The sequence below is a fragment of the Aotus nancymaae genome, unplaced genomic scaffold, assembly GCF_030222135.1.
Source record: "Aotus nancymaae isolate 86718 unplaced genomic scaffold, 86718_ANA_hifiasm-v0.15.2.pri h1tg000029l, whole genome shotgun sequence".
Classification (NCBI taxonomy): Eukaryota; Metazoa; Chordata; class Mammalia; order Primates; family Aotidae; genus Aotus; species Aotus nancymaae.
This window is the reverse complement of record NW_026988442.1, coordinates 26,417,903-26,444,887: the sequence shown is the minus strand read 5'-3', so window position 1 is coordinate 26,444,887 and position 26,985 is coordinate 26,417,903. Positions and strand designations below refer to the sequence as shown.

General features: G+C 45.2%; 1 protein-coding gene across 4 annotated transcripts in view; it reads right to left on the bottom strand.

The window, feature by feature from the left end:
- The window catches only part of EYA2 (EYA transcriptional coactivator and phosphatase 2), a 342,073-nt gene that overhangs the window by 79,300 nt on the left and 235,788 nt on the right, over window positions 1-26,985 (bottom strand). For all 4 annotated transcript variants that reach the window (XM_064382489.1, XM_064382490.1, XM_012467361.3 and 1 more), the window contains exons 8-9: window positions 25,115-25,257; window positions 16,490-16,573 (exon numbers count right to left, since the gene is read on the bottom strand). In XM_064382489.1, coding sequence (XP_064238559.1) covers window positions 16,490-16,573; window positions 25,115-25,257 — 227 coding nt within the window. The remainder of the gene's footprint in view (window positions 1-16,489; window positions 16,574-25,114; window positions 25,258-26,985) is intronic.

Here is a 26,985-nt window from a genome sequence, read left to right as displayed (position 1 = left end):
CTTTCACAGCAGACAGCACTGAGTGTGGATGTGGAGGCTGGCTCTGCTCCTGGCATGAGCACCCCTGGTTTCTGCCTCTCATTCATTCTCATTCTTTCTGCTAACAGCTCCTTGGGCTCCTCATGGGGAACTGCCTACCCCCACTGCAGGTGACTCGGTGGGCTGTCCATCAAGGTGTCTAACCCTGCTGAGCTGAGAGGCGGGCACAGGTCCCAGGTACAGCTGATCAGCCCCTCTCCTGGGACGGAGCAGTTCAAGAATGAAACAGTAGCTCTAAGGCCTAAAGGTGCCACCTCATCAGCTCCTGCCCCTTGGGAGCCCCAACTCTTCCTCCATTCTTCTCCTGGATCCTGAAAACTCCCTCATTCCTCCCAGTCAATTTCCTTGTGGTTAACCTACCCACAGCTAGCCTTTGTTGCATTTGAACATAACCCTGGCCAGGAGTGGTGGCTCACACCTTTAATTCCAGCACTTTGGGAGGGCGAGGTGGGCGGGTCACTTGAGGTCAGGGGTTCAAGACCAGCCTGGCCAACATGGTGAAACCCCATCTCTACTAAAAATACAAAAATTAGCCAGGTGTGGTGGTGCAGGCTTGTAATCCCAGCTGCTAGGGAGGCTGAGGCAGGAGAATCACTTGAACCTGGGAGGCAGAGGTTGCAGTGAGCTGAAATGGCATCACTGTACTCCAGCCTGGGTGACAGAACAAAACTCTGTCTTAAAAAAAAAAAAGAGTGAACATAAAATCTAACTTTTGCAGCCACTCCCTGCTTCTGGAATCTTAGGCAAGTCCCTGAACTTCCCTGGAACTCAGTTTCCTCATTTGCAAAATAAGAATAATAACAATAATTCCTGATTTATTCACCTCAAGAAGGTGGTTGTGGAATTAAGTCAAATAATGTAAGAGTGAACTGTAAACTCCCAAACACGCCTAAGTACTGTTCTTTTGGCCTATTTTTGAAGTCTCAGCTGATGCTTCCTCTTATAGGAAGTCTTCCTTGACTATCTCAGTCACATGGATACCCTCTTTCTCCAATCTATACTTAATCTTTACTCTCAGCAAGGAGCTGCTCAGATGTAGTCTTGCATAACTCATTCTTTTATATGCATAATATAATCAGTTAAATCAATTGCTTTTTAATAGCTTTTTAAATCAAATTCAATACTCAGAAAATTCCACAAGCCTTGTTGTAAGACTGCAGCTTCCCCGCCACGCCCTCTCATTCCCCCTTTGTCACCACCTTCAACTCTCTCCGTTCATTATCTTGATACTCACTGCCCTGTCTCTAAATTGCATGGTTATAATTACGGCTTTTTGATTTTTCACTTTGAGGCATTATTTATTTGATCCCACTCTAGGCAATGTGGATTTTCTTCTTGCTACCTTTACCACACATAAGCATTCTTCTCTTTCCCTTTTTCTCCTAAATAGAGTCATGGCTTTGTTTGTTTTCTGGAGACAGGGGTCTTGCTCTGTGGACCAGGCTGGAGTGCAGTGGTGCGACCTCGGCTCATTGCAGCCTCAAACTCCTGGGCTCAAGAGATCCTTCAAGCTCAGCCTCCCGAGTAGCTAGGACTACAGGTGCACACCGCCACGCCTGGCTAATTTTTTGTATTTTTTCTTTTTTTGGAGAGATGGGGTTTTGCCATTTTGCCCAGACTGGTCTCAAACTCCCGGGCTCAAGTGATCTGCCCATCTTGGCTTCCCAAGAGTGAATGGTTTTTATTGGGTTAGTAGTCAGAGTTCATGCTGCTATGATTACTGCATAGGCTGACTGCATCAATGACTCCATGTCCTTACACCTTCACCCTTTGAAGTGTGATAGTAAAGCGCTTCCCTTCAGAGGCAGGTCTACTGCATCATTTAAATCTGGGCTGGCTTATGTTTGCGTTTGCTGACAGAATGCAGCAGAAATGATCTGGGCTCATTTCTAAGCCCCAGGATATGGTGCTGCCCACCTTTCACAGCATACCAGTTCCAAATGGCATGCCAGTTTCAAAGGAAGGCCTAAAGACGGTCTCTTTCCTTGAAAGGAACACTGCTTAGGCCATGAGAAAAAGCCTGGACTTGCCTGCTGGAGGATGAGAGACTCCATGGAGCAGAGACAAGTTGTCCCATCTGAGGCCATTCTCTACCAGCTGATCTGCTAGCTGACCCTGCAGACACATGCAAGAGACCAGTCTAGCTCAGTAGAACCTCTCTGGTGACTCACAATCTCATGAGCTGAATAAATGCTTATTGTTTTATGCCATTAAGTTTTGGGGTGATTTATTATGTTGCTAACTAGTAACACTGCTAAGCCAGGTGGTAAACTATGATTACTTTTCATGCCTTTTGTTTTCCCCTGGAGTTAATGATAATTAAAAAAAAAATCCTCTTAGTACATCCAGATGTATCAGGTATTTCATCACTTTCACTTCTTGAAGATGTCTCTGTCAGCGCCTTCTGACCTGCTTCAATCAGGGCCAACTGCAGTTGTCACTTATTCTCTGGAAGCCAGAGTCAATGGGAAAATGCCTTAAAACTATGAAGGAAAATTATTATTGCTAAGAAAAAATTATATACCCAGCCAAACTGTCACATAGGACAGTACAGTAAAGATATTTTCAGGAAGGAGGGGATGCAACGTCTGAAAAAAAAATTATGAAGCCTTTGCTGAGCCCCTGCTGTGGGCCAGGCTCTGGGTGAGGCCAGGCCAGGTGAGCATGGAGCATCTCAGCCTGAGACAGAGGCTACGAGGCTCTTGCCTTGTCACACACATGGCTGTTTGCTCCCTTGTGGGTGGATGCCCTGGAATCTTACTTCTGCTGTTTGCCATCACGCACATGAAAACTCCCTACCTGGGAGCTCCTTGTTTATTTGTTTATCCAACAAATATTTGTCCAGTGAAGGTGCCAGGCACTGTGCTACGTATTGGGATAAAGCTATGAACATATGAGACCCAGTCCCTACACCCCATGAAGTCAGAGGCCAGCAGAAGAGTTCACTCCAGAGGCTTTCAATTTTTACCCTCAAGATAGTCACATGGATCACTAGAGACATGAGTGGTTAAGAGCAGTGGGGTGGCCAGACATAGTGGCTCACATCTGTAATCATAGCACTTTGGGATTTGAGCCCAGGAGTTTGAGACCAGCCTGGGGAAAGTGAGATCCCTGTCTCTACAAAATTAAAAAAAAAAACCGTGGCTCACGCCTGTAATCCCAGCACTTTGGGAGGCCGAGGTGGGTGGATCATGAGATCAAGAGATCGAGACCATCCTGGTCAACATGGTGAAACCCCATCTCTACTAAAAATACAAAGGCTGAGAGGCAGGAGAATTGCCCGAACCCAGGAGGCGGAGGTTGCAGTGAGCCGTGATAGCGCCATTGCACTCCAGCCTGGGTAACAAGAGTGAAACTCCGTCTCAAAAAAAAAAAATTAGCTGGGCATGGTAGTGCATGCCTGTGGTCCCAGCTACATAAGACGCTAAGTCGAGAGCATCACTTGATGCCAGGAGGTGGAGGCTGAGTGAGCTGTGTTTACACCGCTGTGCTTCAGTGTGGGTGACCAAGTGAGACCTGTCTCAAAAAAATGTAAAACAAAATAAAGAGCAGTGGGCCACTTCCTGGCTTTCATCCCTCCTAAGCTGGGTGACCTTGATTGAGTCACATCATCTCTCTGGACCTCAGAGTAGGTATAAAGGGAGCAGCTAGGCCTTATATATGCATGGTGGGCCTTATATATTCATAGTGGGAGAGAGGGCATAAAGCTCAGAGCAGTCCATAAAGGTCGCTTGTCACAGCTTTGTCTGTGCTGGTGTGGAAATGGGGAAGCCTGAGTGTCCTCCCTGCAAAGAGGGGGGATAAGGAAGACCTGGAGCGCCTGGGACTTTGTGCAGCGGTCAGATGTAGGTTCCCAATTGCAGCACTATGGACCCCTAGGGCCTAATCATCCTTTGTTGTGGGGCTGTCCTGTGCATTGTGGGATGTGTGGCAGCATCTCTGGCCTCTACCCACTAGATGCCAGTAGTACCCCATTCCCCAGAAATGTTGACATTGCCAAATGTTCCCTGGGGGCCAAAACTTCCTGTGGTTGAAAACTATTGTGTCAGAGTGATAGAGTTGTATGTATGGCAAAGTGGGAGGATCTAAAACCATAGTGTAGGCAGGGTGTGGTGCCTCGTGGTTGTAATCCCAGCACTTTGGGAGGCTGGGGCAGGAGGATTACTTGAGCCCAGGAGTTCGAGACTAGCCTGGGCAACATGATGAGACCTGTCTCAAAAATAAGTAAGTAAAACCATGGCGCGGAGGAAGAAAGGTAAGAAACCCAGGGTATTTAAACAATGCCACCTAGACACATAAGAAATAAATGCACGCAAAAAGATAATGTGTATCTTATAGGAAACAAATGAAAGGCTACACACTGAGCTATAGGGAGGGAAGGGAAAGGAGCGCAAACAGGTTTAAAAGGAAACACATTAGTACCTACGTGAAGCAAGAAAGGGGCTTTGTGTGGACAAAGAATATGAATAACTCAAGCTGTGCATTTGAGGCTTAACTTAAGAAAATAATAAAGTTGATAGTGAGTGTTTGGTATATAGGAAATGTGCAGTAAAGCTTGAGGAACTTGGTCAGGAGGAATTGGCTGGTTGCCAGTGGGGGTAGAAGCAATCAGGTCTCTTCAGGGGGAGACCCTGGATGGAAAACAGGGCATCTTTGCAGCTTGAGGGTGAGAATTAGGACCCACTTTACCTTCTTTATCTGTGGCTGGTCTGCCTTCAGAATATACCCAGCCCACGGTGTTCCTCTCCACCTGCATCTCCATTCCACGGGTGGAGAGAAGAGCTAACTGACAAAGACCAGTTCAGTCTTTCAGATAAACTGGCGCAGTAGCCTCCTCACCCATTGCCAGGATTCTAACCTTGTCACCCTTTACTCTCCTCTCCCCGGGAGCAGCCAGAGAGATTCCTTAAGAATGGAACTCAGGCTGGATGCGGTGGCTCATGCCTGAAATCCCAACACTTTGGAAGGCTGAGGTGGGAGAATCGCTTGAGCCCAGGAATTTGAGACCAGCCAGTGAGACCCCCATCTCTTAAAAAAAAATTAGCTGGGCATAGTGGTGCACACCTGTAGTCCCAGCTACTTGGGAGGCTGAGGTGAGAGGCCTGCTTGAGCCCAGGAGATTGAGGCTGCAGTGAGCTATGATCGCACCACTGCACTCCAGCCTGGGTGACAGAGCAAGACCCTATCTCTAAAATAAATAAATAAAAAATAAAGATAAGTAAGAATGGAACTCAGACTCCATCTTCATCTGCTTCTGTTGCTGTAAAGGAATGTCTGAGGCTGGGGAATTGATAAAGAAAAGAGGTTTGCTTGGCTCACAGTTCTGCAGCCTGTACAGGAAGCATGATGCCAGCATCTGCATCTGGTGAGGCCTCAGGCTGCTTCCATTCATGGTGGAATCAAGGGGGAGCCAGTGCGTGCAGATCACATGGTGAGAGAGTGGAAGAGAGAGGGGGAGGGAGGTGCCAGGCTCTTTCCAACAACCAGTTCTCACGGGAACTAAGATAACTCACTCACTCCTGCAAGAATGGCAACAAGCCATTGATGAGGGACCCGCCTCCAGGATCCAAACACCTCCCTTTAGGCCCCACCTTCAATAATGGGGATGAAATTTCAACATGAGACTTGGTGGGGCTCAACAAACCACATCCAAACCCGGGCAGACTGTCCTTCTCTCCAAATCTACCCCAGCTCCCACTTCAGAGTAAAAGTCTGCTCTGCTCCAGCCATACTGGCCTCCTTGCTGTTCCTCAGACTCCCCAGGCAAACTTCTGCCGCAGGGCCTTTGCATGCACCGTTCCCTCTGCTCTTCCCCCAGATTTCCGTTCCTCCACTTCCTTCAGGTCTTATTCAAAATTTCGCTTCTCTGTGTGGCCTCCTTCCCTGGCCACATTTTCTCAAATTTAATTTCAACTTCTTTTTTTCTCTGCATTATTATTTCTTCTTTATTCTTCTCCTTTCTTCCTTCCTTTCCTCCCTCCCTCCTTCCTTCTTCCTGTTCCTTTCTTTTTCTCCTTCTTCCTCTCTCTTCTCCCTCCTCCTCCCTTCTTCCTCCTCCCCTTCTTCTCCTCTTCCTCTTCTTCCCGTTTTCCTCCTCCTCCTTCCTTTCCTTTCCCCTTTCCTTTCCTTTTTCCTTTCCTTTTCTTTCCTTTTTCTCTCTCTTCTTCTTTTTTTACAGACAGGGTCTCATGTTACCCAGGCTGGTCTTGAACTTCTGGCCTCAAGCAATCCTGTCTCAGCCTTCCAAAGTGCTGGGATTACAAGGTGAGCCACCACACCCTGCTTTACATTTCTTTCTTTTCTTTTCTTTTTTTTTTTTTGAGATAGGCTCACTCTGTTGTCCAGGCTGGAGTACAGTGGCATGATCTCAGCTCACTGCAACCTCTGCCACCTGGGTTCTCATGGCTCAGCCTCCCAGAGAGCTGGGACTACAGGTGTCTCTCATCATGCCTGGCTAATTTTTGTATTTTTAGTAGAGATGGGTTTCACCATAATGGCCAGGCTGGTCTCGAACTCCTGGCGTCAAGTCATCACGCCTCCCAAAGTGCTGGGATTACAGGCGTGAGCCACTGTGCCTGGCTGCTTACATTTCTTATTTATCTTGTTTATCATCTTCCCTCCTCTCTCCAAATGTATCAGCTCCATGAGGGCAGAGTTTTTAATGTTTTTAATCCCCAGGGGCCTAGAACAGTATCTGACATGCAGGGGGCACTTGATAAATATTTACTGAATAAAACAAGGAAATGCATATGCTTCTATGGAGACTACTAATGGTATCTTGGTGGGGTGATTCATGGATATGTTGTGCCCCCAATCACTGTGACAACTGAAAATGTCTCCCTTTTCCAAATACCCACTTCTGCTCCAGTTTGCTCCCTGAAGGATCTGATGTATCTGCCAACAAGGACATGAACGAGATGTAAGCTGCTACCTGCTCTTTTCCAGCCTCCCATTCATAAGGTAGCAGGTTTTGAGCTTTTTGGCTTTGGGGTGGTGAGTGAGTGGTATTGGTTTCTTGTCTTGACTTCCAACAGCTGAAGGAAGGGGGTTTTCGGAGGCCCCTGTACCCTGCTGCCTGTGCCAGGAAGCAAAAGCTAAAAGAGTGACAGTCTGGGCCAGGGGGTCAGGCAGATATGATCATATCCAGCCTCACTGAGATTCCAGATCCCACCAGACCTGAAGCACCCCTAGGGACAGGAACCAGACATGGCAGCAGTGTCGTAAGTGCACAGAGGACTCGTGGTCCATGGGTTCTCACTCAATCCCTTGGTGCTTCGTGAGCTCCCTGGAAGTCTGATTTAACCTGGGGAGGAAGGGAAAAGAACCCAGCAGAACAACAGCTGGAACTAGGAATTATTACAGAAAACCAAAATTCTGTTTCATGCATGCTGTGTGGGTAGAGATCTCTCCCTGCTACAAACACTTAAAATACTCCCTTGATTACAGTCATGTAATCAACAAACATTTACTGAGCTCCTATAATGTACCAGGCCCTGTGCTAGGTCCAGTGGCTACAGCTGGGAGGCAGATCGCCCTGGTGCTTGCCAGGGCAGGCCAAGCCACAGGGCCTGAGGCAAAAGGAAAAATGTGGTCCCTACATACACTTATCAAAACATTTTTCTGTATTTTGACTTAAGTGGAAAAAGTTAATAAAAGCTCTACAGTAAAAAAACAAAAACTAAAAACAAACCATGACTATATATAAAGCCCCTTGTTGACCAATCTGTTCCCGCCATTGCCAAGGCTCATAAACCTGCCCTGTGGAGAGGTAACAGGCATTTGGGCCAGGGAGTCGGGGGCTGATTGGAAACTGATCCCACTGCACAATAACACAGGGCTGTAGCATACACAACCACTTGTCTTTACTTACATTTTGATTTTCTTTCATGATCAATTTGTTTGGCCTCAATTTTGATGGAAAATATTGCATTAAAATATGATTGAGCTGTTTCTCAGTACCCACTTAAATTCTGTGTCTAAAAAATGCTAATTCTGGCCCTGGTGCTTGTTTTTATAGAGTTTACATTCAAATGTGCATGTGTTGGAGGGGGCAGGTAATAAATAATACTTAACACATCAGGTGATGATAAAGCTTGTTTGATGAGGGAATGTTTGGACAGGTTCCTTTTTTTTTGGAACAGAGTCTTGCTCTGTCACCCAAGCTGAAGTTCAGTGGCATGATCTCGGCTCACTGCTACCTCTGCCTCCTGGGTTCAAGTGATTCTCCTGCCCCAGCCTCCTGAGAAGCTGGGATTTCAGGTGCCTGCCACCATGCCCAGCTAATTTTTGTATGTTTAGTAGAGACTGGGTTTCACCATGTTGGCCAGGCTGGTTTTGAACTCCTGGCCTCAAGTGATCTGCTTGCCTTGGCCTCCCAAAGTGCTGGGATTACAGGAGTGAGCCACCATGCTCAGCCACTGGGCAGATTCCTGAATAAAGGAGCTGTGTAGAAAACAGGGAGATGTGCATTCTTGGCACAGAGAACAGTAAGTGCAAAGGCTGTGTTGAAACCACACACACAAAAAAAACCAATGGAGATGCCAATTATAAAGGTAAAGACTGGTCATAAGAACAAAGCTGGAAGACTCCTACTTTCCATTTTGAAGACTTACTACAAAGCTATAGTAATCAAGACAGAGTGGTACTGGTACTGGCACAAGGGCATACATATAGATCTATGGAACAAAATCAAGAGTCAAGAAATAAACATATTGATGGCCAATTGATTTTTTTGAGATAGAGTCTGGCTCTGTTGCCCAAGCTGGAGTGCAGTGGCATGATCTTGGTTCACTGTAGCCTCCATCTCCCTGGTTCAAGCAATTCTTATGTCTCAGCCTCCCAGGTAGCTGGGATTACAGATGTGCACCATCACATCTGGCTAATTTTTGTATTTTTAGTAGAGTTGGGGTTTCATCATGTTGGCCAGGCTGCTCTTGAACTCCTGGACTCACATAATCCACCTGCCTGAACCTCCCAGAGTGCTGGGATTACAGGTGTGAGCCACGGCGCCCAGCTGCCAATTGATTTTTTTTGACAGGATGCTGAGACAATTCAATGGGGGAAAGAGGAGTCTTTTCAACAAATCCTACTGGGATGACTAGATAGTCATAGGTAAAAGAATGAGGTTGCATCCCTGCCTCACACCACATACACAAATTAACTCAAAATGGATCATAGACCTAACTATAAGAGCTAAAATGAGAAAATTCTTAGAAAAAAAAGTGTAGGAGTAAATCTCTGTGACCTAGGTTAGGTAATAGGGTCTCAGATATGATACCAAAAGCAAAAGTAACTGAAGAAAATATATATAAATTACATTTCACAAAAATAAAAAACTTGGTATTTCAAAGGATACTACATAGAAAATGGAAAGACAACTGACAGAATGAGAGAAAATATTTGCAAATCACATATCTGATAACAGACTGGTATCCAGAATTTATAAAAACTCTTACAATGATATAAAGACAAATAAACTAACTAAAAATGAGCAAAAGATTTGAATGAATATTTTTCCAAAGAAGATATACAAATGGCTAACAAGCACATAAAAACATCACTAGTCATTCATCAACATTATTAGGGAAATGCTAATCAAACCCACAATGCGATACTACTTCATACTTACTAGGACTATAGCCAAAAGTATAGACAGTAGCATACTGATAAGGATGTGAAGAAATTGGAGCCATTTTACATGGCTGATGGGAATGTAAAATGATATAGTCACTTCGGAAAATAATCTAGCTGTTCCTCAAAAATGTTAAACCTAGAGTTACCATGTGGCCCAGCATCCACTCCTAGGCATATACCTAATAGAATTATAAACATGTGCACAGGCAAATACTTGTATGCCAATGTTCATAGCAGTGTTATTCATAATGGTCCAAACTTCAACTGCCCACCAATTGATGAATGCATAGACAAAATGCAGTTTATTCATGACATGTGATATGGCTTGGCTCTGTGTCCCCACCCAAATCTCATCTTGAATCATAATCCGAATTGTAATCTCCATGTGTTGGGGGAGGAACCTCGTGGGAGGTGATTGGATCGTGGGGGTGATTTCCCTCATGGTGTTCTTGTGGTGGTGGGTGGGTTGTCACTAGATCAGATGGTTTTATAAGGGGCTCTTACCCCTTCATTCTGCTCTCCTGCCACCTTGTGAAGAAGGACGTGTTTGCTTTCCTTTCTGCCATTATCGTAACTTTCCAGAAGCCTCCCCAGCCATGCAGAACTGTGAGTTACTTAAACCTATTTCCTTTATAAATTACCCAGTCTCGAATATTTGTTTATAGCAGTGGGAAAATGGACTAATACACAATGGAAAATTATGTGGCCATAAAAAGAAATGGAATACTGATACATGCTACAACATGGATGATCATATATACTGTGTGATTCCCTTTATATGAAATATCCGGAAGAGGTAAATCTGTAGAGAAAGTAGATTAGTGGTTGTCAGGGGCTAGGGAGAGGAGCAAATCGGGGTGACTGCTAATGAGTGTAGGGTTTCTTTTTGGGGTGTTGAAAATATTCTAAATTAGAGTGGTGATGGTTGTACAACTCTGAATATACTAAAAATTACGAATTGTACACATTGAAAGGGTAAACTATGATACATGGATTGTATCTTAATAAAGCTGTTATTAACAACAACAACAACAGGTCCTGGAGTTGAGCTTCATACTGGCAGTGAGCTGCCTAGAAGTCAGGGTGACTCCCCATGAATCCCTGGAGGAAAGCTGACTAATCTCTTTTAGAATCCCTTCCTGGCCACAGTCAAAGGCTCTTGACCACCTTGCATTTGCCTAATCCCAGCTGGAAAAAGCAGAATTCAGAGACTGCGGAGGAGGGTGGTAGGAGAAAGGAGGGGTTAGGAAATAGGCGGCAGTCACTGGCTGCTCCAGCTCTCTAGAGAATTTCTAATGGATCCACAAGATGCTGGGAGATACAGCTACCAAAGGGATGTTCTGGCTCTGAGCACTGGGGAGGAAGAAATGGAACGGAAGTGAAGAGATGACAGCTTCAAGCAGCACATCCCTTGATTGGGAACAGGAAGGGAGCCCAGTTTCTGTCTTAAAATTCAAACACCCTATTTTGAATCATTCCCTAATCATCTAGCTTTGTTGGTCTTAGTTCCCCAAATAAACAGCACGTCCCCGCTCTGGCTGGTACTATTAATGATTTCAACTTCCTGAATGGTGCTCAACGTGATGGGCACAAGCAAAGTGCTGCCGGTTCATGTCATGGATGTTCAGGGGATCTTGGCAACTAGAGCCCATTCACTGGACATCCATGTTCTTCATACTTTTCTGGAAGGAGTATTCCAGTTTCCTTTGGGGGACCATCCCTCTCTCACTCTATTTGGTAGAGGTAGAGCTGATCTGCCCCTCCACTCCCATGCCAGGAGTGGGCTCTTGATCTCTAGGCTAGCCAGTCAGAGCTACAGAGCTTGGCACATGGATGGACATGTGACCTAGTTTGGGACATTGAGATTCAAGCCTAGAAGTTGTGCTAGAATTTGGGTACTAGAAGTTCCCAGTTTTTAGTTGGGATTGCTGAGAGGAAGTTACCACACGGAGAAAGTTGGCTGAGAGATACAGAATCTCTGTATAAGAGATTAATAAGAACACTGCTTAAACATCTGGATCCAGCCAGACCTGAATCCCAGATATCCCTAGGTTTTTCAATTATTGTGCTCCAATAAGTTATCTTTGTAGCTTAAATACGCTGCACTTCAAACTGAGTGTCATACTTAATGCCAGCTATTAATGACAAGTTTCACATGGCTGCAGTGCTGGTGAAGTATAGAGAGTATAGTGACCCAGAAACTGAGGCTATGAGTTCTGGTTCTGTCATGAATATCCCACCAACTATATAACTTCTCTGGGTCTTAGTTACTCTGTCTGCAAAATGGGGCTCACCCATCTGCTACTCTAGATCCTTATTACTTGTCTGACATCCAAGCTTAGAGCCATAGTACAGACCTCACTCTGGAGCTTCAGACTTACAAATCCTGTTGTCTCCTAGGACTCTCAGACATAACTAACTTTATTTTTCCTCATCATTTTTCTATTTCATTGTTCTTCCTTTTACTATACAGTACTTTGGGCTAGAAATTGCTAGCTGTTCTTTAATACCCATTCTTTTCTCTCTCTCAAAGCAATAGAATCTCTAAATTTTAATTGGCCACATGACTGCCTCAAATAAAGACTACATTTCACAGACTCCCTTGCAGCTAGATGAAGCAATCTGACCACGTTCTGCCCAATAGAGTAAGAGCAGAAGTGATGCCTGCAACTTCTGAATCTGGCCTTTAAAAAAGAGGGGCTTGCTGGATGTGCTGGTTTAGGCCTTTAATCCCAGAACTTTGGGAGGCCAAGGAGGAAGAATCACTTTAGCCCAAGAGTTCAAGACCAGCCTGGGTGAAACGGTGAGACTCCATCTCTATAAAGAATTAAAAAAAACTAGCTGGGCACGGTGAGGATTGCTTGAGGGAGGAGTTTGAGGTTACAGTGAGCTATGATTGTGCTACTGCACTCTAGCCTGGGCAACAGAGCAAGACCCTGTCTCTAAAAAAATTAATAAAAATAATAAAAAAGAGAGGAACAAGAAAATAAAAATATGAAAAGAGAGGCAAATCCCCCTTTTCCTATCCCCATTTTTTACTGGCTGGAATGAAGACATAGGGGTAAGCTGTGATTTTTGTTGTCAATGTGGGTGACACTACAAAATGGCAGGGAATAAGATTGCAGGGGCCATGGTCTCTGGTTGAACTACTTGAACTGCTTCTATCTGGACTGCTGGGGAGTGAAATAAACTTGCATCTTGTTTAAGTTACATTTATTCTGGGTCTCTCTGAAAGTTGCTAGATTTAGCAAATAAAAATACTTACTCCTCACCTTAGCGAGAGCTGGAGGAGGGAATGGAAAATTCTAGGAGAGTCATGAAGATGGCACGGGCGAGCTGGGTGCCCCAAGAGCTTTTCACCTCAGTCTTCCCTGGACATCCAGGGATCACACAGGAAGGCAGGGGAGCTTGAGTCTAATTCTCATGCTCTCTTGGACTATCTTACTCCCTCTGAGCCTCAGTTTCTCCTTATGCATAGTGGAGACTAATTTGACATGATGGTCTCTCAAGTCCTCCCAGCTGTGATCTTCTGCAGTTCTGTAATTCTAGGATGGATGTTGAAACTCAGATACCAATGGGGCCAAAGAGTCCCATGAATGGGTTAATCAGGCCAGGTCGGGGTTGCAATGGGCTGGAGAATGTCCACCCCCTCTAAGAGGGCAGTCCTCCATTCCTGTTGATTGCTGCCTCAGGGAAATGCAGGATTGCCAGATTCCTAATTTTTCAAGAAGAGCTGGAAATCTAGGTTGTTTTGGTCTGTGCAATCTCCTGATTTTAAAACGTTGGCGACATAGTCACATTTTTTCAAACACTCTGGGGGCCAAAGAGAAATATCTGCAGGATGAATTTGGCCAGTGGCCACCAGTTAAAAATTACTGTTTCAATACTATTTTCCTTCCTTCCTTCCTTCTTTCCTTCATTTAACAAATAATTACTTGACACCTACTAAGTGGGAGACACAGTTCCACGCACTGGTGATAAAGCAATGAACAAAACCAAACGAATCAAAAAGTCCCTGTCCTCATGCAGCTTAACATTCTAGGGGATTGCTCTGGTTCATTCATTCATTCAGCAAGTATTTATTGAGCAATTCTGCCCTGTGCACTGTGCATGGCTAGGTAGATTAAAAAAAAAATGTTCATGGTCTCTGCCCTTATGGTGCCTATAGCCTAGAAGGAAGACATACAATAAACATAATTATGACATGAATGGAAAATACAGTTATGAGGAGAGATGCAATTTAGATGGAGAGGAGTAGTAAGGAAAGTCCTTTTGCAGGAAGCTACATTTTAAATGAGAACTGAAAGATAGGTAGGATTTAACTCAGTAAAAGAACATTCTACAAGAATGCTCATTTTTAGATTATAGCAGAGGCGTCCAGTGTGCCCCTGCTCCATGTCCCCTCAACTGTCACCATTCCTGCACATATATGAAGAAGCCTTCCACAGTTAGCCTTTGTGATGCCCTACCCTGGGATCTCTGATAGACTGAGACAAGGTCTTGCTCTGTTGCCGAGGCTGGAGTGCAGTGGTGCGATCATAGCTCACTGCAGGCTCAAGTCATCCTCCCTTCTCAACCTCCTGAGTAGCTGAGACCACAGGTGCATACCACCACACCAGGCTAATTTTTAAGTTTTTTAAGAGATGGGGTCTCACTGTGTTGCCCAGGCTGGCCTCAAGCAATCCTCCTGCTTCAGCCTCCCAAAGTGCTAGGATTATAGGTGTGAGCCACTAAGGCTGCCCCGGCAGCTTTCTTGGGGATTGGCCAGAAGTGCAGGAGACAATTCCCAGGAAAAGCCTTCAACACTTGAAAGAAGGGAAACTGCAGGTAAATATCCCAGCTCCCTCACTCCTTGGGTGGGTTAACACTGTCCCTGGTGGGACTGAGCCCCAGGCGCCCATGGCAGCGACTATTATATTTGTATAATCTGTATTGGCTTCCTTCTCCTCCCTGCCTAAATTCCCCACTCCATGCCCAGTGCTTCCTGGGATCACCTCCCAGATAAACTATCTGCACTCACTCCTTCAGGTTCAAGGACCGAAAACAACTCATGGTGAGTAGCGGGAAAGAAGACTGGAGAATGTGGCAGGAGGCCACTTGTGAAGAGGCCTCGGGACTGAGGGGATGGGGGTGGCTTGTCAATGGGAAAGCCACTGAAGATTTTTCATCTGGGGAGTGATATGGCCAAGTTTGTATTTTAGGATGACTCTGATATGGGGGGCTGCGGCGGGCAAGAGTGGAAGCCGGGAGACCAGATAGGAAGCCGAGTGGGAGGGGAAGGTGTCTGGGATTAGGCAGTGAGGTGGGAGAGAGGTGGCTGGCAGTGAGGAATGGCATGGGCCAGGGGACACGGGGCCCCGAAAGGAACTCAGGGCTTTGTCCTTGACTTGAGGGAGCCCAGAGTTTGGTTTAAGGAATGTTGGTGAGGCGCAGACACAAAAATCACAGCCAAGATCACACAATCCTACACGATCTATAAGGAGTTGTTGCACAGAGCTGTGGAACTTCACAGCAGTCTGTCTCTAGACAAGTGAGTGCATGTGTCTCAGGGGCGGTGACTTTACAGGAGTGGTTAGGAAAACCATAAAACACCACGACTTAGCGGGCAACTTACTACTGTGGCCCCTTCGGGATAGCCCAAATTTTTGCAATGGCTGTGGAGCCCATTCTTCAGTGTTTTCAGCAGCTTTTGACTCTGCCATCTTTTACCTAAGCTGTGCACAGTCCAAAAACGCATGCTGGATTTCCCACAGGCACTGCTAGACATATTAACGGCATTCCTACACGGCAAGAGATTTCTGCACCACCAACACCATTTTTATATTCTTTACAACATAATGGCAGACGATAAATCTATCTTGCTAATTACACATCCAGCTTGTTATAACCCCCATAAAAAACATGAGCAGCTGGAAAAGCCATGAAGTGATGTCAAATCATATTCCTGGTCTCTAAACAGAAACAGAAATATTTTCCAGGCGCTGGTGAGTCTCAAGGTTCCTACCCATGCGTGGAAGCAGCTGCCAGTAGGTCACTCACCTCTGAGGAGATGAAAACTAGGCTGTCGTCTTAAGTACTGCCCTCCACCCCATGCGTCCCCCTGAAGAGATGACAGATGTCTAGAGCATCCGTTTGTCATCTGTTCAGTAGCCCATGGGATGAACCCCAGTAACTGGCAAGGTTTGGGTTTTAGTAGTTGAGTTTATTTCTGCATTATTAAAGTGGTTTCAAGATCTCTTCCAACCAATACCAATCAGCCAATAGCATTTGCCTGGAATTCTAACTAGATGGTTCCCCGACATAATTTGTTGATGATACATTTGCAAAACTATTGCTAAGGTCCACACTGGAGCTGACAATGCCTCCCCCTTGTCTCAAAAAAACAGAAGGAAAATTAAATTCATCTGCCGGAGACACAAGGATAAACAACAGGGAAGAAGGAAAGTGCTTTACCTCGTTTTCCAGCTAGAATTACTGGCTTTGGCTGCAGCATAGCCCACTCTCTTAGGAAGAGAGACAGCTGAAGACAACAAGTTTATTTCCTATCAAGTAAATGTTGATTGCTTCCAATGTTGGAAGAAAAGGCATGGGAAACAATAGAAGGAGAAGCTAATTAAATTTTCACATGTCAAAGGAAAATGCCACAGGAATTTTTAAACCTGGGTTGACCCCCAAAGGGCAGCTTTTGTTGGAGAAACTGCCTCATAAACTGTCCCCACAATTCCCAGGACAAACTGGCTGGAGAGACAGTCATGTTGGAGAAAAAAAAAAAAAAAGAAAGAAAAGAGAGAGAGAGAGAGACAAAATGGATTCTTACCTTCCCATATCTGGATGCAAAAGTCCCCGTGAGTAAGGAGTGAAAAATAATTATTGTCTCATCCAGGTCCCACACGAACACACGCTGTGATGAAAGAGAGGAAGAGAATGGAGACAAATGGACTCACTTGCATCTGAATTAACGTCGGCAGAAATTAATTCCCTTGGAGGAAAAGAAGTCTCAAAAAGCATTATCTTTAGGTTACAAAACACGTAACTCACTGATGTGTCATGAATCTCCATCCAACTTTATCTGTGTCAAGTGTATTCAGATGGTCAGTTTTTGGGCTCTTATCTACTCAAAAGATGTCAGAACCAAGAAGTCTGTTCTTGCCTTCCACATAAAACCTCAAAAAGGAGGATTCAGGCCAAAATCAACAACAAAAATCATAACTTGTTTTACAAAGTGAAATACTACCATTTTTTATTTCACTGTTCACCATACGCTCAACTATTTCTGTTTTCAGCAAGTCTGGTGATCACCTCTATAATTCTAAGTAACATGTTTATACCCTGACTTACTGATTTTTCAACTTGAGACAATATCTTTTGACTGGGCAGTCTTCAAAGATGAGGGTTTAGCTCATGGTAATCTCTGTTGTTTCTTGGGAAACATATTTTCCACATATGTGAATACCTCTATTCCAATTCTCCTTGGACACTCTCCCTTGGCTAAAAAGAGAAACCAATATGGAGCTATAGATATGGGAGTCCCTACCCTTTCCCACAATCCTCTCCTCTCTAATGTCTATCAGCTGTAGCTTTACTTTTGTATTGTCAGTGAGGATAAACTGGTTTGTACATTTGGTTTTATAACTAAGGTTAAGTTTTCTGCACTCTACCTATGTTAATTTTAAAAGTTGGCAACTAGTAATACACATTTACATTTTGTGATTATTGTTCACTACAGAGTCAAGTAATATGCTCAGATTGCATTGTCTTCTCTATGTGTCCAATGTCATATCCCCAGATTGACTTTAAGGAGAATGCCCCTACGACTGTATGTATCCTTACTTGCACTCCATCATGATTAAAATTATATCATATCTCAGTTGGTTCATATATGTATCATGCCTTACTGGTGTAACTTTTTTTGTTTTTGTCAGATAATCACATTTACTTTTTCTTGTTTGCAACAATGTACCTTCATTAAAATGTAAAATTCAGCCACACATTCTATATTGGAGATATCTATCCTCAGTGATAGAAAGCTCCAATGTGGACTGGATCATTTTTAAGCTTGCTGCAGACTTCCCTTCATTGTATTTCTGGGTTGGATCCACTAGTTTCTGTATCCCAAGTCTCTCTTCCTTGGTTTTCTTCCTTGTTTTGCTTGAATACATCCTTAAGTTGCTTTTCCTGAAATGGTACATGGAAAGTAACCTTCCTGAATTCTTGAATATCTGATGATATCTCTATTTTACTCTAGTTTCTCTGGGTACAGAATTCCAATTTGAAAACAATGTCCTTTGGATCTTTGAAAGAATTCTTTCACCATGATTTTTTTAAGTGTCCAGGGTCACTGATGAGAAATCTGGTATTTCACTGTTCCTCAGTCCTTGTAGGTTTTTCTTTTTCTTTTTTCTTTCTAGAATTTTAAAGGATCTCTTCTCTATACTTGGTATCTTCAAATTTCATGAGGATATATCTGGGTATGATCTTTACTGAATAAATTCCCTTCAGCACTTGAGCATTTTCAACCCAATGACTTGCATCTTTCTACAGCTCTGGGAATTTTTATTTACTTACTTCTTTTAATAATATTCTCCCATCTTTTCTACTGTTTTCTTTTTGTGAAATTCCCAATAGTCAAATCAAACCTTTTGGGTTGATACTGCTTTTCCTTGTAAACAATATTTTTAAATAAATCTGTCTTTCTGATCTATGTTCTGAGAGATTTCTCAAACGTTCTCTTACAACCCTTATTAAATTTTTGATTCTTACACTAATTTAAAAATTTCCAATAACTTTTTTTTCCCTCTGAGTGTTCCTTTCCAAGTAGCCTCTACTTCTTATTTTATGGATGCAAGATCTTGAGTTTTTATAAGAAAACCAATTAGAATTTTCCTAAGCTCTTCGATATTTCTTAAATTACTTTGCTTCTAACTTATTTATCTTGGCCTTTATTTTTTTTAATTAAAAAAACTTTTTTTGAGACAGGGTCTCACTGTATGCAGTGGTATAATCATCACTCACTGTAGCCTATCCCTCTCCATGTTCAAGTGATCCCTCCCACCTTAGCCTTTTGAGTAGCTGGGACTACAGGTGTATGCCACCATACCTGGTTGATTTTTGATTTTTTTTTTTTTTTGTAGAGACAGGTCTCACTATGTTGCCCAGGCTGTTCTTTAACTCCTGAATCCAAGTGATCCTCCCCACTTGGCCTCCCACAGTGCTGGCATGGTGAGCCACCATGCCTGGCTAATCTCGTTCTATATTTTTCATACTATTGATTTTCTTTATTTTTCTGATGATCATTATTTTCAAGGACAAAGGACCTGACTATCTCTGTAGCTGGTGTTGAGGAGGGGAGACAAATGTCCCTGACCAGTCTGCCATCTTGAATGGGCCACCTTTTAAAACTCTCTGGAGGTCAATGGCTGTATTAACACAATGGCATTTGCCATGCCTTTGAAAGCTAAGAGAAGTATCTAGAATGAAAAAGGTACTAGCATCCAAAATTCTTTAGTACAGGGATTTCTGAACCAATAGTAAGGCTAAGTATTATTTTATAAATCTTTTGTCCAGTTATATTTATGTGCATATATGGGCTAGGCTATAATATGAAGTATATTTCTTATTATGGGTCATGTAAAAATGTTTGAAAATCAGTGTTTGAGAAGGCCTTCTGGGATTCAAATATGCCAAGTCCTAACTTATCTGAATTTACTGGGGTTGAACTTAGGAAATTAAATTTAAAAATTTCAGTAATAGAATTTTTAAAAATCAGCAAGTATTTTCAAATGTAGTGCAGGCTCCCTTACTTTATCCATTAAATCCCCTCTGAAACAAATCCATCCCTTTCCCCCATTACCGCACCATCGTAGATTCTTGGTGGGTAAGTTCCTGGTGGCCATCCTGCAGGTGACCCTATTCCCTCGGCCATCATGGTGCGGACCAGGGTGCGTCCTTAACCCCAGGTGGGTCAGAGAAATTTTTTTGCAATTAAAAATTGGGGCTAGAAAGTCATTGTCTATTGGGAAGGGCTATTGGTGGCCAAGTTTAGCCACGTGATCTGAAGGGTAGTCAAGGGCAGTGTAAGGCACATGGATGTGCTTTGGTCAAGGACTAGGCTGAGGTGGACAACCAGGCCTGCGTGACTTAGTGAGTTTGGGATGCAGGCGCACACCTCCACTTGTTATAGAATCTGTTTAAGTTCATACTTGGCTTGGAGTCACTATTGTCTGTAGAAGATATAATTGCCCTGCTGATGCTATGCAGCAGGCATGGCTCTTGGCTCAGCTTAACATGGCTCTCGTGCAGGCGCTGGTGCCCAGAGAGTGAAGCTACTGGTCCCTGTAAGGGAGAATGACTGTCTTGCAGATGGACAGAGGGGAGCCATGGCACAGCTCGTGCTGGTGCCCAGAGAGACAAAGAGTTAAGCTGCTGACCCTGAAGGCAAGGGAGAGCCGGCTGTGCAGCTGCAGGTGACAGGCAGCAGGAGCCGCAGAGCCAAAGCAGACAGCTGAGATGAAGGTGGGCAGTGTGAGAAAGCTAACGTGAGAAAGCTGCTGTTGAGAAAGCTGCTAAATAAAACTATATTTCACCTGCCTATGGCCCGCCTGAGTGTTCTTTCTGCCCATCCACCCACTCCCCCTGGACTTCAGCATGAGCTGGACCTGGACCCTGGGATCTGACAGGCAGTCTGCAGAGAGAGAAGAACAGAGGGTGAAAGATGCAAAGAACCTAACACTTTACTGTGACCTGGTTTCACTGGGAGTGGAGGGAGAGGAAGAGTGAGGAGGTCTGGGGGAGAGCTGTGCCCAGTAACTAGTACATGAGGGCACTGCCAGGACACTATGCTTTGGGAGTTCTGGCACCTTTACTGCGGGACGTGGGAAGAGAAGGCATACATGTAGTTTCTTGCCCCTGTATCCCTGGCTGATTCCAGTGCCTTGCTGATACTCTTTCTTCCTTCTGCCCTTAAGTTCTAAGAGAGTTCCTGTATCCTTAAAATAAATTCTGCTTTTTTCGCCTAAGTAGCTCAAGTTGGTCTCTGGCACCTGCAGCTGAGGCATTTTAACTAATATATGCTCAGAATTTTCCTCCTTTCCACTTCTATATAATTTCTCTCTCATGGGCTTCAGTCATTAGCAAAACAGCCAAAGACTTAAGAGGTGTGACCCATGCAAATCCTCTATGATGACATTAAGCACAGAAGTGAAACACAGCTCACACCTTTTCAATGGTTTTTGCCCAGTGGTACTTACGCTGAAATCAAGAAGCAGATGTTTCCAGAATAATATCACCCTATAATCCCCGACTTCCATGCCATAACCCTACCCACTTCTTTCTCAGTTTAATGGAAAAGTATCTCTCTACCCCCGTCATTCCCTATGGAGAGCAGAAAACACATTAGGTGACTGAATGATTTTCTTGCGGGGAGGGAATATTATGTATGTGTGGCTTTCTGTGTTTTCTAAGCTCTGCAACTTCAAGCTGGTAGGAAATCCTAATAATACGGGAAGGCAGACAGCAAGTTCAACCTGAAACCAATACATTTTCTTTCAGCCTTTTGTGAAGGTCTAAATCCACTGAAAGGATTGTGCAAAATCTCCTTTATTGCAGGGAAGGAAGGAACTTTGAGAATAAGGCAAAAAGCAGCCGGCGCTGGGGCTCACGCCTGTAATCCCAGCACTTTGGGAGGCCAAGGCAGGTGGATCACCTGAGGTCAGGAGTTTGAGACCAGCCTGGCCAACATGGTGAAACCCTGTCTCTACTAAAAATACAAAAATTAGCCAGGCATGGTGGCGTGAGCCTGTAATCTCAGCTTCCTAGGAGGCTGAGGCAGGAGAATCACTGGAACCCGGGAGGCAGAGGCTACAGTGAGCCAAGATCTCACTACCGCACTCCACCCTGGGCGACAGAGCGAGACTCCATCTCAAAGGAAAAAAAAAAGAACAAGGCAAAAAGAAAGATCAGAATTCCCTGGATTGAGAATGGCCCCAGGAACAGTGGGCAGACTTGCTCTGCAGCACGTCTCTAGCATGGATCAAGGCTGCTGCTGGTAGACCTCAGGAGGCTGGCCAAGTGTAGGGCAGCAAGCCTGACGTTCGAGATATTTAATACCTTCCAGGGTGATCGGAACCGATCCCAGCTATAAACAACTGCTACAGGTGAACTAGGGACTGCTGCTGGCTAAATATGAAATGCCTGAAAGTCAGCAGCTGTTGCTTGGAGATCCCGGTCCCCACCCCTAACATCCATCCTCAGGGCTTCTGATAACAGCATCCTACTTTTCCTTCCCCCTTGTGTGCTATTTTGGTGGGACTGTCAATTAAGGGGCAAGTATAAGACCCAAGCTAGGCCAATGGGATGCTGTCTCCTTGGAATCTGACATTGAAGGACAGGGCACTGCACTCTAGAATGGGCTGTCTCTTTGGAATCTGACATTGAAGGACACGGTGCTGCACTCTAGAATGGGCTGTCTCTTTGGAATCTGACATTGAAGGACAGGGCGCTGCACTCTAGAATGGGCTGTCTCCTGGGAATCTGACATTGAAGGACAGGGCGCTGCACTCTAGAATGGGCTGTCTCCTGGGAATCTGACATTGAAGGACAGGGCACTGCACTCTAGAATGGGCTGTCTCCTGGGAATCTGACATTGAAGGACAGGGCACTGCACTCTAGAATGGGCTGTCTCTTTGGAATCTGACATTGAAGGACAGGGCGCTGCACTCTAGAATGGGCTGTCTCTTTGGAATCTGACATTGAAGGACAGGGCACTGCACTCTAGAATGGGCTGTCTCCTGGGAATCTGACATTGAAGGACACGGCACTGCACTCTAGAATGGGCTGTCTCCTGGGAATCTGACATTGAAGGACACGGCGCTGCACTCTAGAATGGGCTGTCTCTTTGGAATCTGACATTGAAGGACAGGGTGCTGCACTCTAGAAAGGTTTGCTTTCTGGCAGCCCAAGATTTTTCAATAATGTCTTTGTTACTTTCTTTCTAAACTTCGTTTTACGGCCTCCTCTCATTGTCTTTTCCTAGTAAATTCATTTTTGCTTAAGTAATAAAAGCTGTTTTTTTTTCTTTTCTTTTTTTCTCAATCTGTCGCCCAAGCTGGAGTGCAGTGGTGTGGTCATGGCTCACTGCAGTCTCTACCTCCTGGGCTCAATCGATCCTCCCACCTCAGCCTCCTGAGTAGCTGGGACTACTGGTGTGTGACACCATGTCTGGCTAATTTTTGTATATATATATATATATATATATATATATTTTTGTAGAGATAGGATTTTGCCATGTTGCCCAGGCTTGTTTCAAACTCTTGGTCTCAAGCAATCTGCCCGCCTCGGCCTCCCAAAGTAGTAAGATTATAGGCATGAGCCACTGTGCTGGGCCCAGAACTGGTTTCTGTTGTTTGCAACCAAAGAATTGTAGTGAATATTTCAAGGTTTTCAGGCTCTACAAGGATTTCCATAATCATTGTATAGATGGAAACCCCAGACAGTGGCTGGACTTTTAGTGACAACTGCAGGCTTTGACAGTGAAGGCAGCAGTAGCCACCCAGCCACACTGGATGTCAGAGGCTGGTCTGCTTTCTGAGATCACTTGACCCCCTGGATTCTCATATAATCCTGGGAGTGGAGGGTCCCTAATAATGAAATGAAATTTCTTACCATCTGGTGGGGTGGGGACTCAGTTAAAATTACATTGCTTTTTAAGGAAATGACAAAGACGATATTTCCCAGTGTGTCCGAGTTTGTGGCTGAGCATTGCAGCTGCTGCATAAAGTAAACGGATTATAAATAGGGGTGTGAGGCTGGTGCACTTGAACTGCCTGGCGCTGACAACACTACCCAGACACTCGCAGCACACTCAGGCCAGCAACTGACTGCCTTTGTTATAGAAGTGTAAACGGGTGAGTTTGCTCAGTTTCCTCCCTTGGTAGACAATAGTAGCTTACTTCTGGGTTTGGGGCGTCCATTTTGCCTGTTTCCACTAGCATTCTCCCCTAGGCATGCTGTTTTGCTTTTGGGAAAATGTCAGTACCCAGCTAATAATCCTGCACTTGTTCTCTTATAACAAATGACAAGTATCGAGATCTAATGTATGACACAAGATTAGAGTTAATAAAGTTATATTGTATTAGGGATTTTTGTTAAATAAGTAGATTTGAGCTGCTTTTGTTAGACAGAAAAGGTAACTATGCAAGATGGTAGACTTGGCAATCTGTTTCATGATGATAGTCATCTCACTATCTGTATGTATCCCATAGCATGCTGCTGAAAACCTCATGTATACCTGATTTAAAAAAAAAAAGTCTGGGCGCGGTGGCTCATGCCTGTAATCTCAGCATTTGGAAGGCCAAGGCGGGTAGGTCAGTTGAAGGCAGGAGTTCAAGACCAGCCTGGCCAATATGGTAAAACCCCTGTCTCTACTAAAAATACAAAATTTAGCTGAGCATGGTGGCGTGTGCCTGTAATCCCAGCTACTCGGGAGGCTGAGGCAAGAGAATCGCTTGAACATGAGAGGTGGAGGTTGCAGTGAGCTGAGATTGTGCCACTGCACTCCAGTCTGGGTGACAGAATGAGACTCCACCTCAAAAAAAAAAAAAAAGACTGGAGCATCCCTGACCACTAGTTCTCAGCCTGAGCTGCACACCGGATTCACCCAGGGAGCTTTAAAAACACTGGTACCTGGCTTTCACCCTCAGGGAATCGGATTTAGTGGTCTGAGATGCAGCTTGATAATAAGGTTTCTCAAAGCACCGCCGCCACGCCCCCACCTGCCCATGTGATTGCTGTGTGCAGCCCAGGTTGAGAGCCCCTTTCTGAGAAGTCAGAATCCCAGAATCCCAGAAATAAAGGCACACCCATTTGAGTGAGTCTCCACGCAGATCAGTATGTAAGCCCTAGTAGAGTCCCCATGGAGGATTTTTAAAACTCCCTTCCACCCCCTAGTTCCTCCAGCAAGTCTTGTCACTCCATCTGGGATGGGGCCGGGGTATTTGTTTTTTAAAGAGCATCCCAGATGATTCTGCTGTGTAACCAGGGTAGAGAACCACTCCACCCAGCTGAGGCCCATTATCTTCTTTATCAGGGACTCTCAAAGTGCAGTCCTCAACCCCGAGCATCATCACCACCTGGGGGCTTGTTAGAAACCCAAATTCTCATGCCCTGTCCCAGATCTACTGAGTTGGAAACTCTAGGGCTGAGACCCAGCAATCTGTGTTTTCAAAAGCACCACTCCTCGTCCCCCCGGTGATTCTGAGCCTGCTTCAGTTTCTCTTCTGTACTGGCCCCAGGGCTACCTGGCTAACCTCATGCTTCCCTGCTTGTGCTTTGTAAACACAAAGGGGGATTCTCCCCCAGGTACTTGGAGAAAACTCTCTCCCCACTCTTGTTTGAGCCTCAGATGGAGATTACATTCACCAAGTCACACACAGTCCCTTTGGATTACCTCAATCTCATTGTCCCCTGCTGGGGAGGGGTCACTGCTCCTCTTAGACCGGCCTCGAAGCTTCCCGTCAGAGGCCCGGTGCGGCCTGTCTGTGTCTCCCTCTTTTGCTGGCGTGGAAGGTCCATTGTGTGCATTGTATTCACCTGGGGTAAGAAAGGGAATGGTGGACAAATCAGAAGCTTTGCTGGCGTCTCCTCCTGGGAAATATCCCACCTGCACCATCTAGCTCCAAAGCAACGAGTCCCAAAGGCAGCACCAGAGGCAAAGACCTTGTAGGGTGAAAACTGCTCTTGGAAGTCCCTGAAATTGCCCATTGTGACCTTCATTATCTCTCATCCATCTGACAGAGGGTTGGTCAGTGGGCAGTGCTCTGGGCACTGGGATCATGTTCCGGTTCTCACAGCACTTCCATGCTAGTGGGAGGAGACAGCCATCAGACACATCAAGTAGCATACCCCAAGCCCGGGAGGGAAATGTGCACAGAGGATTAACATGTCCGGGACGGGCGTGGTGGCTCATGCCTGTAATCCCAGCTCCTCAAAGGCGAGAGGATCGCTTGATCGCTTTGAGACCAGCCTGGGCAACATAGCAAGACTCTGTCTCTACAAAGTAAAGAAAAGTTGACCTAGTGTGATGGTGCACGCCCATAATCCCAGCTACTCAGGAGGCTGAGAGGAGGGTAACTTGAGCCCGGGAGTTAGAGGTTGCAGTGAACTATGATAGCACCACTGCACTCCAGCCTGGATGACAGAGCAAGGCCTTGTCTCTAAAATCAACAAATAGTGTATTCAATCAATCAGATGGGGCAGCAGGGAGTACTGAGAGGTGACTCATTTATTTGGGGCTAGTCAGGGAAGGCCGTGAGGGAGGGGCCACTGGGGGCTGTAATGATGGAAGAGTTACGCATTTACAACTCTCCAAATCTGAAAACCTGAGAATGCGTAGACGAACAGAAGGAGGGCAACACATATTTATCTGTAGCTGAGCATTAAATTCTTTTGCCTTTAAGAGATCCCCTCTCTGCCGGGCGCGGTGGCACATGCCTGTAATCCCAGCACTTTGGGAGGCTGTGAGGCAGGTGGATCACCTGAGGTCAGAGTTCAAGACCAGCCTGACCAACATGGAGAAACAAGAGCAAAACTTGGTCTCAAAAAAAAAAAAGAGCCCCCTTTCTCTCCGCCCCAGAGGTAAATGGGGACTGCAAGGGAAGGATTCTCTACCTTCCTCTCTTACTGGGTTCCCTCCATTCTATTTTTTTCTTTTTTTTGAGGTGGATTCTTGTCCTGTCGCCCAGGCTGGAGTGCAATGGTGGGATCCTGGCTCACTGAAACCTCTGCCTCCCAGGTTCCAGTGATTCTCCTGTCTCAGCCACCCAAGTAGCTGGGATTATAGGCACCCACCACCATGCCCAGCTAATTTTTGTATTTTTAGTAGAGACGGGTAGATGGGGTTTCACCATATTGGTCAGGCTGGTCTTGAACTCCTGACCTCAGGTGATCCACCTGCCTTGGCCTCTCAAAGTGTTGAGATTACAGGCATGAGCCATGGTGCCCAGCCCATTCTCTAGTAAAAGCAAGCCTTTTAAGCTTTACCTGCTGAGAGATTTGTCAATCTGAGAGGTAAATGAGATTATATAGGCGAGAGCATCTAGCAAGGGCCTGGCAATTAGGAGGTGACTTGAGTGGAGTTCTGGCTGGACCAGACCCACGGATATGTGTGGATGAGTGAGAGTTGCAGCACAGAATGTGGGCCCTTGCTGCTTCTCACTGCAGGGTGCTCCTGGATGTGGCCCCACTGAGAGGCTGCCATATTTGTACCCTTTGGCAATTGTTTAACGGTCTCAAACAAGGGAAGCAGCACTGTCCCCGACC